The following is a 14,590-nucleotide window of genomic DNA, read 5'->3' on the forward strand; positions in this document are numbered from 1 at the left end:
TATAAATTTATTTAGGAGGAGGACAAAAATTTGTCTGGTGAAGAATTGGGTAAGAAATTGGATAAGTTGTTGAAGCAATCGGAGGAGCAATTGCAAAAGCTAAATAGTTCGTCGAAGCAACTCCGGGCGCATATCTTTGGCCAAGATAGGTATTGGAGGAGATATTGGGAATTGGCATCCGCCGGTGGCATCTTCGTAGAAGCTATGGAAAGCGCTGAACCGGAAATTCTCGAACTCCAAGCCGAGTTGGACGAAAAGTACAAAAATATGCCAATGGAGGAGAAATCTGAAGAGAAGCCAGAGAGCGAAAACAAGAATTGTGAAAATCGCGAGAATGAAGCACCGAATGAAATCAAGGATGAAAAGAAACACAATTTAAACGAACAGGATGTGGATATGAAATCTCACAGCGACAAGATAAAATCCGAAGTAGACGAGATCAATTATAAAAAGGAGCCTATGCAAAATTATGGTTCGGCAAATACCGAAAACGTAGAAGAGGAGAAAAGGAGCAGAAACAACGACGTTGATAGTACAATGACAGATGCGAAGACGAATGTTACATCCGAGGAAATAAAGCAGGAGACAGAGGTGGTCAGCATGGATATCGATATGAAAACCGAGAAAATAAAGAAGGAGAACGAAGAGGCGGACGAAGATATGTCGAAACCTCTAGTGAAAACAATGGAAGACAAGATCGTCGAGACGATACCGAATGGCGACAAGTTCAACCACATCAATAACCTGCATAACGGGAAAGAACTCAATGGTTCCTTCATTTCTAGTGAGTTTTTATAAATCCTGATATCTAGAACAGACTCTTCAACATCTTTAATAAATGTTAGTCATGTCGATTATTTCAGACAGCAGCAATACCGAGCCTAATTGGTTTTCCATCCTACCGCGAGAAACGTGCGATACCCCGGGACCTAGCACTAAACAAATCTTTGGCATAGCCGAGCCGACCGAGTTGAGAATTCCTGTATTCCCACCGCCAGCCAGTCCGAATTATGATAGATGCGACAGTCCAGCGCCCCTGATTTTGACTCAAGATGAAGCAGTGCAATTGGAATATTTGAAAGTGCATGGTTTACCGCCTCCTGGTGAAGCCAAGCCGGTACCGAAAGGTAAATTAAATCGCAAATATTAAAATAATACATATATATATATATAAAATTGTTTTTCAAATATCTTTACAGATCTCAGATACGGTTGGTGGAGGATAACAGACGTTGACACGTTCCAAGAACTCCTTGAACATCTACATTCACGTGGTGTCCGTGAGAAGGAATTAAAGCGCACAACATGGGCGACAATGGAGTCTTTCTTGGCTGTAACAGGTAGAATTAATGTCGATCCTGGTAATATCGTCGCCACGGAACTTCAAGCAGAACCGGATAATTCCGATACGCCAATTCCGAAGCCCGATAATCCGAGCGATTGGGCCGAGCAAGTTGCGCTACGCGTAGATGCCCAGCTTTTGGAACAAGTGGAAGCCCTTGAAGACAAAGTAGCTAATGCTAGCATGCAGATCAAAGGTTGGAAGCTTCCACCGCGAGCGGGAACTGAAGAAGCCGAGGAAATCGAGAAGTTGAACGAGATGGAAAAGATCAGCGCAGTCGAGCAGGCACGGCGAAGATTACTTTCCCTGGAGGCAGCTATAGAAAGAAGATACTTGAAACCACCTTTAGGCGTTTGGTAAGATAACTTCTCTCAATTATATTATTTTTATTTTATTCTATATCATAATATTTATGACATCTAGTAATAAGATGAAAAAGTCGTATTATTTTGCAAACACATAAAATATAAATAAATTTCTTTCTTCTTGTTAAATGGAATTTGATTAATTAATAGTATATCTTTATAATTACTATTATTAAAACAATCAATTAGCATTTAAATTGAATTCTCTGATCAGGTAAGTAAATTAATAATTGAAATGGTAATTGTAATTGCATAGTACCGGAGATCCCAACCTGGCGGCTCTCAAGGCGGAACAGGCGGCAGCCGCCAACGCAAACAATTCGAATAGCTCCGAGCAGAATAACCAGGCGCCCGCGCTGCCGGAGGAAACGACACCACGGGGTCTGAACACCTGGCGGGAGGCGACCGCGCGTGCGCATACATCGGCACAACTCGCTATGGCGCTCTACATGCTCGAGGCCAGCATCGCTTGGGACAAGAGCATCATGAAGGCTGTGAGTCTAACAACAGCTAGAAACTCGGTCTGCGCCAAGCTACGAAACCGCTGCGTCTCACTCAAAGCTACCAATCAGTACAAACAGCTATTGACTACTTCTCAGACCTCTGTGGGTATTCGCACTAACTTACTAACCGAATCCTCCTTTGCTGCTCCTGCTCCTATACCTATATAATATACCCTTGTCCTCTTCTGTTCGATGGCTCACAGAGAAAGCGTACGTCGTTTCGGATGGATATCAGCAGGTGTCTAATCGATTCGATGATCGAGCCTAAACGATACGCTTCTCATTGCGACTGTGCTCTCACAATACATCCGCTTCCAATTTCATTTCAAAATTCTAATGTATATTGTCACGTGTGCGAAGAATATGGCAATGAAATTTGCATACATCCGTTGAATTTCGCTCTGTTCGCGCGACGTGCTTCATTCATCTTAATTTATGCGAATGCAATTGATATACCAAAATTGATCCGCGTGTCGGATTAAGTTCTATTCGGGAATTGAATATTGGGACGCATATATGCATAAATTGCATAACAAGAATAAATGTTAAAGAATGTACGTTTAATGGTGGTCAGAGTTTAACGTAACGGTTGCATGCAAAACTGCCGCTTATTATTTATATTCGTTTTCTTCTTATTATTTTTAATGTCTTTGTTTTCAACCTTTATATTCTTTCAGCTTTTTCAAATCCTCTAGTGTATTCCAAAAAAATCTTATTGCTATTTTTTTTATCATTTATGATTCATTCGTTATTCATTTGCTGTGGCTCACATTCCTGTTATGGCATGATTTAAGTTGTATTCATTATTATGTGATCGCATATAGCATATTTAGATTGAAAAACGTCAAAACTAAAAAATACTTGGCATTTATTATTTTAAATATGTTATATATAAAACTTGTTTAATTGAGCTTTTATAATGATTATTTTTATGCAATGCTACTCATAACTATGTATGTTTTGCATTGTGTTGATTAGATATAAGTTATTTGCATAGATTTTTAGATTAATGCTTTGAATTAAGAAATACTCAATTAACACAAACAATGCTGTAATCTTCATGCTATTCTAGCAGTCACAGAGAAAACTGATCCTTCTATTCCCTTTTAAATGTAAAGTTTATTTCGGTTGCAGAATTGCCAGTTTTGTCATAGTGGAGACAACGAAGATAAACTGCTGCTCTGTGATGGCTGTGATCGTGGCTATCATACTTATTGTTTCCGTCCAAAAATGGAAAACATTCCTGATGGTGACTGGTGAGTGATAAATTTTATTACATTCTTCAGAATGTAATAATCACAATTTGAGTTTACATTGAAAGTTTTACTCAAACTTTCCTTACTACTACTTCAGGTATTGTCACGAGTGTATGAACAAAGCGACAGGTGAACGCAATTGTTTAGTATGCGGAAAAAGAGCGGGTAAAAATTTGGTTCTATGTGAACTTTGTCCAAGGGCTTATCACACCGACTGCCATAATCCTGTTATGCCAAAAGTAAGTGATTATCGAAATATATTTTTACGATATTTAAAGATTTCATTATCCGACAAAGTCAATTCTCGCATTAATCGATAGACATATACACTTCAACATATGTGTTATACTCTGCAGATGCCACGAGGAAAATGGTATTGCTCTAATTGCCACAGTAAACAACCAAAGAAGAGAAATAGTAGTCGAAGGAGTCATACCAAAGGGGCAGGCACCAGAGAAAGTGAAAGTTCTGATCATCCACCAGCTAGGTGATTACGTTAAAAACAAACAAACATTGTCAAGTCGCTGACTTAATGACGTTTCGTGCGAAGTACATTAGAAAAAAAAGTCATGATCAGATAATGATTTAATAATATTCAACGAGCCACAAATAGCGAACGATATTATTCCCGATTGAATAAAGCAATCTCACAAAATGAACGAACTATCTGTATATACTGTATTCATGCGATTACCGACTTAATCCTCGGCTCCGTGACGCAATACTGCCGAGAATTTTTGTCGTCTTGAAGAACTTTATCTTTTACGCAGGGTGTTCCAGGAGAAGCTGGATCCTAGATCCTAGTTTGTTCATTTAGAGATTATGTCGTTTTGATAGCTTTTTCAATTTCGTAGTGGGTTTCAAATTTTTTCAATATTATTTTCTCAGATTTCTCTGTCGGGACACCCTGTACATTCATAATACATCGTTGTTGTACTTGCGATCGCCGACTGTGGGGGGATGGGTATTTTCTCAGAAAAATTCGTCGTATAACAGTAGAGCCGCCTTCAGATCGTGTATGACGAATCGGAAAAAAAACGAGAGAGGGCAAAAATAAAAGTGGGCGAAAAATAAAACGAAAAAAGTAATAAAGAGCGAACGAGAGACAGAAAGTCAAAGAGAGAACGCAAATATTTCATCGGGAGCAACGTACCCGTCTCAGCCGGACACACGATTGAATCGATATGCGATTCGTCCTTGCGCATTCGTCCAGAGGCTTTTTATGACGGGAAACCTCCTGCAGAACGGAAGTTAATCGTGCAAATAATTTCTCTGTTGTTTTGCGCCGCAGTCCAACGCCGTCAACGGCATCGAACACGCACGTAGAGGACGTCAGTTCGTCGGAACCGGCGACTCCTACCGCCTCGCCACGGAAGGAGGGTAACAATCGGACGCTCACGAAGAAGCAACAACGAGAGCTGGCGCCTTGTAAGATACTCCTCGAACAGTTGGAGCAGCAGGACGAGGCCTGGCCGTTCCTTCTGCCGGTGAACACCAAACAGTTCCCGACCTACAAGAAAATCATAAAAACCCCCATGGATCTCAGTACGATTAAGAAGAAATTGCAGGACTCTGCGTAAGTTGCCCAACACACGCGCCAGCGATTAATTAATTGAAAGTACTATCTTTAACTGCCTTTCCTCTCAAAATCACATCCCGGTCTCTCTCTTTAAGACAGACTTAGTAGAGCTAATACACACAGATCGATCGCAAAAAAAAAAACCCCTAACCGATCATCGTCAACCTTGGTCGGCATTGGAAGGCTGAAGTTTTTCACAACGAGTGCTTCTCGATGCAGGTACAAGTCTCGCGATGAGTTTTGCGCCGATGTCAGGCAGATGTTCATCAACTGCGAGGTATTCAACGAGGACGACAGTCCTGTGGGCAAGGCCGGCCATGGGATGCGCAGTTTCTTCGAAATGCGCTGGACCGAGATCACCGGCGCACCGCCTCCGCATCCGCAAACGCATAGCTGAGGCTCGGTACGTTCGCGCAACACTTGCAACAGCTTTGCCCACTTCTACTACTAGGATATGCACCGCATCATCGCGCGATAAACCGACAGTCATTGTCGTCGTCATCGTCATCGTCATCGAAAGAGACTGATTCACCCCTCTACTTCCGAGCTACTTTATTAGTCGGCCTCGTTCTAGCGGCCAATCGAATTTTCCATTGTAATAATAATCGCTACGAACGCTGGATACACTCACCTATCATTCATTCTCCGCTGTATGCACTGTGACACGAATGTGTCCCTGTATTTTACTTCCCTGTTAGCATCATAATGACGCAGTTTCGTCAAACTTATTCATTGTAAAGTATTATATGTGAGACATTCTTAGCCGATCGGACATTCGGCTCCGGTTTAACAAATCCTGGTAAGGGGAAGTGCGAAAAGCTTCGTACTTTTTGGTCGAGATTTTAATCTGCGATAAACGAGGGAATTTCTCGACATCGACGTGATTAATCAGATAAGAACGCATTGTTTCGATCCCTGCCGATCAGGGTGGAGCAATGCGAATGGTCATTGTACTTACCGATAAACAAGTGAACATTTTGCCTAAGCGACTAAAGTGTAATTTGCGGTTGTATTATACAGGCTTAAATGCCGACGCGTCGTTGGCAAAAGAAATATTTTGCAAAATAATAAATGTGAAAAAGAGAGAGAAGTTATATAAATATATATATATAAATATATAAATATATAAATATGAATATAGTGTGTATATGTATACACAGAATATATATACATATATATTATACACGTCACACGTACATGCATACATTCACACATCACCTTTGCCCACAAACGAGCACATAAGGTAAGGGTATTATTCGCTGTAGAAGTAGACGGAACAATTGACAAGAAAAATCGACGTTTGGATTAAAGAAAATATCTTAACACCGTTTCGCAAAACTATCTTAGTTTCTACGTTCTTTGCATTTGATATCAGATTTTATTAATTTAGGAGTATATACAGGGTGTTCCATTTTAACTTTCACACTCGAATATCTCGAAACCATGGCGGTTTCGGTGAAAATGTTTTAAACAAAAGTTGTATGGTTTTAAGGGGGCCATAAGATGGTGTCATTGGTTTTACCTTGAAAAGTCGTTTGAAGGTCACCTTCAATTTTTTAAATGGAACCCCTTATTTTTTATTACTTATTCTTGTAGCTTATCTCGAGAGCTTTCCAAAACACTATAATAAGTATTTCTTCATTGAGTACTTTTCGAGTTATGAGGCTTGAAATAATTTCTTAATTTTACATAAACCATAAAATATCTAGTAAAATATTCATTTTTCGATTATCTTACCTTAATACTTTTATGTACAAAATAATGAAAGGAATCAATTGGTGTAAAGAAAAAACAGTTGTTTTTAAGAAAAAATTGTAATTTGCAATTAACAATTCCATATTTTTTCTTAAAACCAACTGTATGTTTTCTTTACACCAATTGATTACTCTCATTATTTTGTACATAAAAGTATTAAGGTAAGATAATCGAAAAATGAATATTTTACTAGATATTTTATGGTTTATGTAAAATTAAGAAATTACTTCAAGCCTCATAACTCGAAAAGTACTCAATGAAGAAATACTTATTATAGTGTTTTGGAAAGCTCTCGAGATAAGCTACAAGAATAAGTAATAAAAAATAAGGGGTTCCATTTAAAAAATTGAAGGTAACCTTCAAACGACTTTTCAAGGTAAAACCAATGACACCATCTTATGACCCCCTTAAAACCATACAACTTTTGTTTAAAACATTTTCACCGAAACCGCCATGGTTTCGAGATATTCGAGTGTGAAAGTTAAAATGGGACACCCTGTATATATATATATATATATGAAAAAAATACCGCATGAAGTACGCAGAGCGAAACTTAGAATGACGAAGAAGAAGAAAGTATTTATATTTTCACGCATCTCTTTCAGTATTTTAAAACAAGAACATAGTCCCTACTCTATGAATATTATATTGATTTGTATAGATCTGGCAAATTAATAGATAAAATTGTCTGTTATAATTGTAATTATCGTTTTATTGTGAAGAAAGTGAGTGTTTAGCGATTTATTTTTTAAATATAGTCAATGATTATTAATCGAAATGAGACAGGTGTTGAGCCTTGCGTACTTTGCATGTGAACGATCTATCGAAAATGTTGTCATTTATAAAAATGTGAAGTCTATTTAGAATTTTTCGTTTGCTTGATTTTATGTAATACAAAGAAAATTTCGTTTCGAATAGTAACATGTATGAGAAAATGCAAAATCTTCCACTGCCGTTGAAGAGATTCGCGTCATATTAATATTGCGTTAAACAAATATTTATTAAGTAGATATGGGAGAGATATCATTTCATTTGGTACACGAAAATATTATTTGTTATGCAATCGCGAAAGTTGCAATATCCTTTTGGCTTCCCATTTTTCACTCATCGAGTACCGTAAAGTGGTGAATGTCGTAAACGCGGATCAGCATACATATACACAGACACAAAATTAGACATTCAGGGATGATATTAAATTGAAAATTAAATTGTTGAATTGTTAAATTAGTTAGCGCATCTTCGAAAATACGATAATACGAGCGTGAAAAATTATTCGGATATAATTCAGTAAAAAGTGCATTGCATGACGAACGCCTTTAAGAAAATAAATTTCTTTAAGAGTAATGAATGTGATTGTGTTTTGGTTGTCATTGAGAAACTAGATTTATATTCGCCACGCGATGCGTAGTATTATTATAATAAGAATTATCCCAAATTTTTGACCGCGCCAAAGTCCAATTAAATCTTACGCACTAATTCTCTCCCGTTTGTGCGGAGTTTTTTGAGGGCGACAATTGGCGTCGATCATCTTTCAAGGCGAAATATTTTGGAAGCGTTACCTATAGAATAAACGCGAAGAGATATATTGCGCTGCGAATGATAGATGTGTCAGATATTAGTGAGAGTTTCTTCGATTATAATCAACCATGGTACCTTTGTAAGTATGACCATTTTACGCGAGACGGTGTCTATGATGTAACGAAAGCATTCACACTGTATCTTGTTTTGTATGTAATTGATGTACATTATTAATAGCGAATAGCTGATAAATAATGAGAAAATCGGGAAGAGAAAAGAGGGAGAGTTCAACCGTAGTGTGACGTGCTAAATAATTACTGTTTAAAGGAAAAAAAAAAAACATTCGTAGTGTGTAAAAGTATTAACTAGAGTATAAATGAGCGGCGAGAGAAAGAGCGACTACGAAGTAAAAGTTAATTGATATCGTTCAGGGTGCGACTGAAATAGCGATGTCTCATCGCCGTAATTAAAAAATGAACATGCGGTAAGATCGCTGACGGGATTATACGATGATTACGAATTTTTTTGTGGCGTCCTAATTTGGGCAAATAATTTTTTAGTTTCACTCGCAAAAAGATTTGTTTATCGTATGTAATCTTGCAAAAAGATGCAAGATTTTAAGAGATATTTTTATTTCAGTAATTTGTCTACAAAAATTATATATTAATCATTATTGATATATATATATATATATATATATATATATATATATATATATATATATATATATACATATATTTATATATTTATATATTAAACCGGCTTTCGAGGTCGTGATATTCAGTATTATTAATTTGCGAAAATATATAATGATGAAATTCCATCAAATATATAATGATGAAGAAATTTCCATCTTTTTACTATTTTTCTCTTGTTTATTTTTATTTTTCTCATTTATCAGTTTTCAAACATGTGATTCAAAGAATTCTGCACAGCCACGTAATTTCAGTCTATGTAGAAATAATAATAAAAAATGATTATTACTGTTTGTAATAGGAATAAGATTGTAATCAGAGTTCTCGTGTATATATACATACTGATGTAAAAAAAAAGAGTGCAGATTATATGGGGCATTTTGTCGATCTTACCGATTGTTCTTATAAGAGAGACATGCCGTGCCGCGCCTCGCATTGTCATACAGTAGCCAATACGTTTAGACATCTTATACATTCAAACGACAAGCCGACACACAACAAAAATAATTTTTTAAAATTTAATTATTATTTAAATAGTACAGTTACATTGTTAGTACGTATAACGACGCTTTTTATACGAATTTTAGTTTTTAAACGTCGATCTTACGATATATATAGTATATATACATATAGTATATAATGATAAAATCAGAGAGACAATGGTAATAATAATAATAACTGATATCGATTATAACGGAGCGGATAAAGATAAACGAAGGAAATACATGGAAGGAGAGAAAGCGATGAGCGAGAACGAGAATGAAAGGAAAAGAGAGAAACTGAGAATGCATGCATGCGAGTGAAAGTGAGAGAGAGAGAGAGAGAGAGAGAGAGAAAGGAAGAGAGAGAGAGAGAGATTTAAGTTAGATGATTGTCTATAGTTACACGAAGGTAATACGTTAGGTAACCTCGATGCTATTTAAACAGACTTAATTAATGTATTGCAAATGAATTAATAAAGTGTAAGCGAAGCGTGTATCTGTATAGTGCGACTTTTTTTCTTTCGGCAACTATGATAAATTTTAAATAAACACTGAAGATTTTCTTAAGTTCAAGTATACAAGAGAATAATTGTATACTGAGATAACTTTTATAAAATTATTGAATTTATAAAGTTTATCGAAATGTTCTGTTATATATTTCTTTACAAACATGTTTTTATGTTGATTTTGATGACTTTCAACGAAATAGAGTTCAATATTATATCACTTTTCTAATTTTTAACATTAATATCATATAGTCACAGGATATTTAAATTTAAACTTTATATCATAAAGAAACGACTCGATATCTATTTTATTAAAAAATATATTTCTGGAATTAAAATTAAAAAGCGAATACGAAAATTTGCTTTCATTTTTACTGATTTTATCTCGATATTTAATTTCATATCAATAAATTATTACAGAGATGACACAAATATATAAATTCGTTACATATCGTAAGTGAATTCTTTTTGCTATTTTGATTCCAATTATTCTACAACTAAATCCAGTATGCACGTCAGTAATTGAAGGTATGTATATAATATATATGTAATACAAAATACATCAATAACATGGTTTTTGAACGCAATAAAATAACAAAAGCTCGGTCCATTTATATAATAGTAAAATAAAATTAATTACCTGAAATAATGTTCCGTACAAAATTAATGTTACCTTTATCTTTCATGAAGAAGTAGAGGATTTTTTTTTATTTGATCCATTATCGATAAGATATCGTTACACTGTATATAATTTCTATTTTGAAAATATTTCCATCGACTTGAGCGCCAATATGAATCGATTCCTTAGTCATAGATTGTAAGTAGTATAGATGTGCTTTATTTTGCGATATATGGGGGCGCAGTGTAATATTAATTATCTAGGGTTACGTTCCAAAACGTCCTCTCCGAGGAAAATTTTACTCGATGGCCGTTCCGAAACTTTTTTAAGCCTTTCCGATTGGTTCAAATCGGCCATCGAGTAAAATTTCCCTCGGTTACCAGAGAGAAGATTGAGAGATGTCATGACCCGTTTTTAGATGATCCCTGGAAGCGATACTCCCTCTGTGGACACTAAAAACGTGGACATGAACTACAAAACCAATGTCCACGAATGTTCTCAGAGGGTAACACATATGTCCCTCTGATAATATAAATAATATAAATAAAAATATAAATAATTTAATTAATAATAATTTATTATATAACAATATTAGTATGTTCTCTCTTTTCACGCTATTATTTATTTATTTATTTATGTGTCTTCTTTTTCTTTTTCTCAACATCATTTATTTATTTATTTAGTTCGCTCTAAGTCAGTCTTTTAAAATGCAAAACTAAATATTATAAAATTTGACTTCGGAAAAACGCGGTAAAACAATCGAATAAATTCAAATCATTAGCATAACAAAAGGTTCCGTGATATATCAATCGTTTAATAATTAATTTAAAATAAAATACCTCTATAATTTAAAATTCCGCGTGTTTATGTAGTACGTAAAATATTTCGGCAGAGAATTATCAATAATATCATGTTTGGCCTTGGCGACGTATAGCAAGCGCGCTATACATATCACGGCTTTGTCATCATTCGCACGGTGACTCTCGAGTAATAAAGTAGTGATGAGAAACGCTTCGTATATTGTAATTTTTGTACTAAACACGATTATGATTAGTATCGAAACATAATTTGCTATAAATATTAATAATTAAAAATTAATTAACTTTTGATAAACATGAAACTGTATCGCAACGATAAATATTTATCGAATCGTAATCATTCATTACTGCGAATAAAAATTGAAACAGGGAATACATGAAAGGGGATAAGAGAATTAATTATGTTATGACCTTTCGATCATTGATGCTTATTATAATATTTCTTTAACAATATTAGAATTAAATATATTTCGACCAATGCTTTAAATTTTCTCAATCCTGGTTAATTAAACAATATACAATTTAATCGAGAATCGATTAATGTGATAGGAATCCAACATATTAAATAATCACATCGATGTTTGCAATCTTTACGGACAATAATTATTATTTTAATACTTAGAGTCACAAATATATTCCATCCGTGTTACTTTACCATTCTACTTGACAATCTAAATATAATTTGGGGGGGAGGGGGATTGTGAGAGAACACGAAATAAAACAATCGAATTATAAATGCAAATAATTAGCATAACGAAAGACTTCATGATGAATGGTTTAATAAATAATCAATTAATCTTAATCAATAAATTAAAATACTTCTATAATTTAATATTCCGCGTACGAATATTTATATTACAGAAAATATTTCGGCAACGAGAGAATTATCAATAACACCGTGTTCGACCTTGATAAACAGTATCGCGCTATTGTTAATATGTTACACGGCTTTATTATCATTCGCACAGTGACTTTGAGTAGTGACGTGAGAGACGTTTCACATATTATCAAATTCTTTCTTTACATAGTCAACCTTGACGATATAAACAGTACCGCGGTAATATTTCTGACTTACGATCATTCGCTCAGTGGCTCTTGAGCAGTGAAGTAGTGATGTGAGACGTTCCATATATTATCAAATTCTTCCTTTACATAGTCAACCTTAGCGATATAAACAGTACCGCGGTAATGTTTCTGACTTACGATCATTCGCTCAGTGGCTCTTGAGAAGTGAAGTAGTGATGTGAGACGTTCCATATATTATCAAATTCTTTCTCTAAACACAATTGCAAGTGCAACGAGGAACTTTTCGTGTATGAGTGTAAGTGCAACGAGGAATTCAAATGAGTGTAACGAGGATTGAAGTGCCACGAGGAAAAAGCGAAGAAAGCAAAAGAAAAAAGGAAGTCTTGGAAATGAATGGATCAATAAGAGATATGATGTAAGTCATTAATATAAATTATTTATCACATTCGTTATTTATTATATTGTTGCGTCCCCGCGTCCCATCCCCCTGAATGTATTCGCCACCCGTTGAATTCTTTCGGTGGAAAGTACGTCGACGGAACAAGATCGTTTCCGCGCGCGTTGTTAAGATGTTGTTATAAACAACGACTGTCAGAGAGTCTGAGTCCAGCTGTCAAACTGTGCGGACGCGCGTCTATCTGTGATCCGTTTTACGATTATTCTGAATTCTTGTATGTTACTCGTGGTTTATTAAAGTTCTTGTGTACCTTATATATAAACCGCGTTATTATTTAGTGTGCGATCGTCAGCGTGTGCCGATCGATTGTGTCGCGCGCGTTCGATATATATCGCGGACGCAACAATATATAAATTATTTATCAATAGTATATATTGTTGGATAACAACGATGGTCAGCTGAGTCGAAGGATAGCTGTCAAGCTATTCTTCCGGACGCGTTTTACATTATCGGTCGTTATCGCGAGATTTCCCCTGTTATTATTTGTTGTTTGTGTATTCTGTGTTTCTAATTAAAATTCTTAATTTCCGTTAAAAGTGTCTTGTTATTTTATGCGGTACGCGAGTGCCCGATTATGTTGAACGCGCTCCGATATCTCGAAGTCGCCACCGCGAACGTAACAATATATTCAAAATTTACATATTTCTTGTTTGGTTTTATTTCTTTAATTGTGATTCAATAGTGATTTTAAATTGTAACGTAGAAAAAATAAAGAGAAATAGAAACTTTTTTATTTATCATATTTTTAAAAGTTTATATCTAAGAAATATAAATTATTTTGTAATTATGCAATTTATAACATAAAAATATATCTATTTAAAAGTAAAAATGTAAACGTTAATTCCGCACAATAATTAGTTTTAAAATTAATTATTTTGAACATTGTTTTATATAATAGATTTTCTCTTATCTTTTATATTTTTATTTATCATTTATATTTGCAAATTAAAATTCATATAGTATATTACAAAATAAATTATATATTATATTATATATAAAATTATATATAATATAACCCTCCCATGGGATACACCTTGTCGCGGTGGGAGGGCTTAGTACTTGGATGGTGCCTTGAGGTTTATCTTAAATTTTTCTATTTATGATAAATCTTAAGGTGCCTGAATGGGAAGCTAAGTACCCTTTTGCGTCGGTGCCATCAACGTGTCGCGGACGGCAAGCGCTTCGTTACCAAGCGTTTTCGCGTTGTAGTATTCTCGCGTCGTCGCGTTTTCGCGGAACTTTTGGACTTTTTCATATAAAAATCCCAATTTCATTTATTGTCACGAGTCTCTACTTCCGAAGCCAATTAACTGGGATGTTTCACCGAGTTTGCACACGTTGCTATGCAACGTACACTCGCGCATTGTGCATCGCGGCACTTGGTGATGCCGGCCGCGCAGAACGTATGTCCAGTACAAAATGTACATGGGCGCGCGGATTCGAGGTTCGCATCGAAATAGTGTGGACACCGTTAAGTATCGCTAGTAAAATAGCGGAAATAGCGATATAAAAATATCGCTCGTGAGTGCGGGAGTGCCGTTGAAAGTATCGCGCGTTAACAACATCAGAGAAGGAGGAGGCCTGGGAGAAACATCAGGCACCGGTAAAGCAACTCTATGGTAAATAAATTATCGCTTATATATAATTTATTAATTGCGTACGCGAGATT

At 35.4% G+C, this 14,590-nt stretch overlaps 1 protein-coding gene across 19 annotated transcripts in view; it reads left to right on the top strand.

Moving 5' to 3' along the window:
- LOC145962111 (bromodomain adjacent to zinc finger domain protein 2B) overlaps nt 1–6,757 on the top strand; it is a 157,364-nt gene extending 150,607 nt beyond the window's left edge. For 8 of the 19 annotated variants that reach the window (XM_083082950.1, XM_083082958.1, XM_083082959.1 and 5 more), the window contains 9 exons: nt 16–784; nt 846–1,127; nt 1,200–1,698; nt 1,964–2,312; nt 3,345–3,466; nt 3,564–3,705; nt 3,823–3,953; nt 4,758–5,042; nt 5,265–6,757. In XM_083082950.1, the coding sequence (XP_082939076.1) occupies nt 16–784; nt 846–1,127; nt 1,200–1,698; nt 1,964–2,312; nt 3,345–3,466; nt 3,564–3,705; nt 3,823–3,953; nt 4,758–5,042; nt 5,265–5,442 (2,757 nt within the window). In that variant the 3' untranslated portion in view covers nt 5,443–6,757. The remainder of the gene's footprint in view (nt 1–15; nt 785–845; nt 1,128–1,199; nt 1,699–1,963; nt 2,313–3,344; nt 3,467–3,563; nt 3,706–3,822; nt 3,954–4,757; nt 5,043–5,264) is intronic. The other 11 variants (XM_083082962.1, XM_083082963.1, XM_083082964.1 and 8 more) reach the window with 6 other exon arrangements.
- The last annotated feature ends 7,833 nt before the right edge of the window (nt 6,758–14,590 follow it).

Source organism: Camponotus vicinus, unplaced genomic scaffold (assembly GCF_025532165.1).
Source record: "Camponotus vicinus isolate PSW18456_S1 unplaced genomic scaffold, iyCamVici1.0 SCAF_11, whole genome shotgun sequence".
Lineage (NCBI taxonomy): Eukaryota > Metazoa > Arthropoda > Insecta > Hymenoptera > Formicidae > Camponotus > Camponotus vicinus.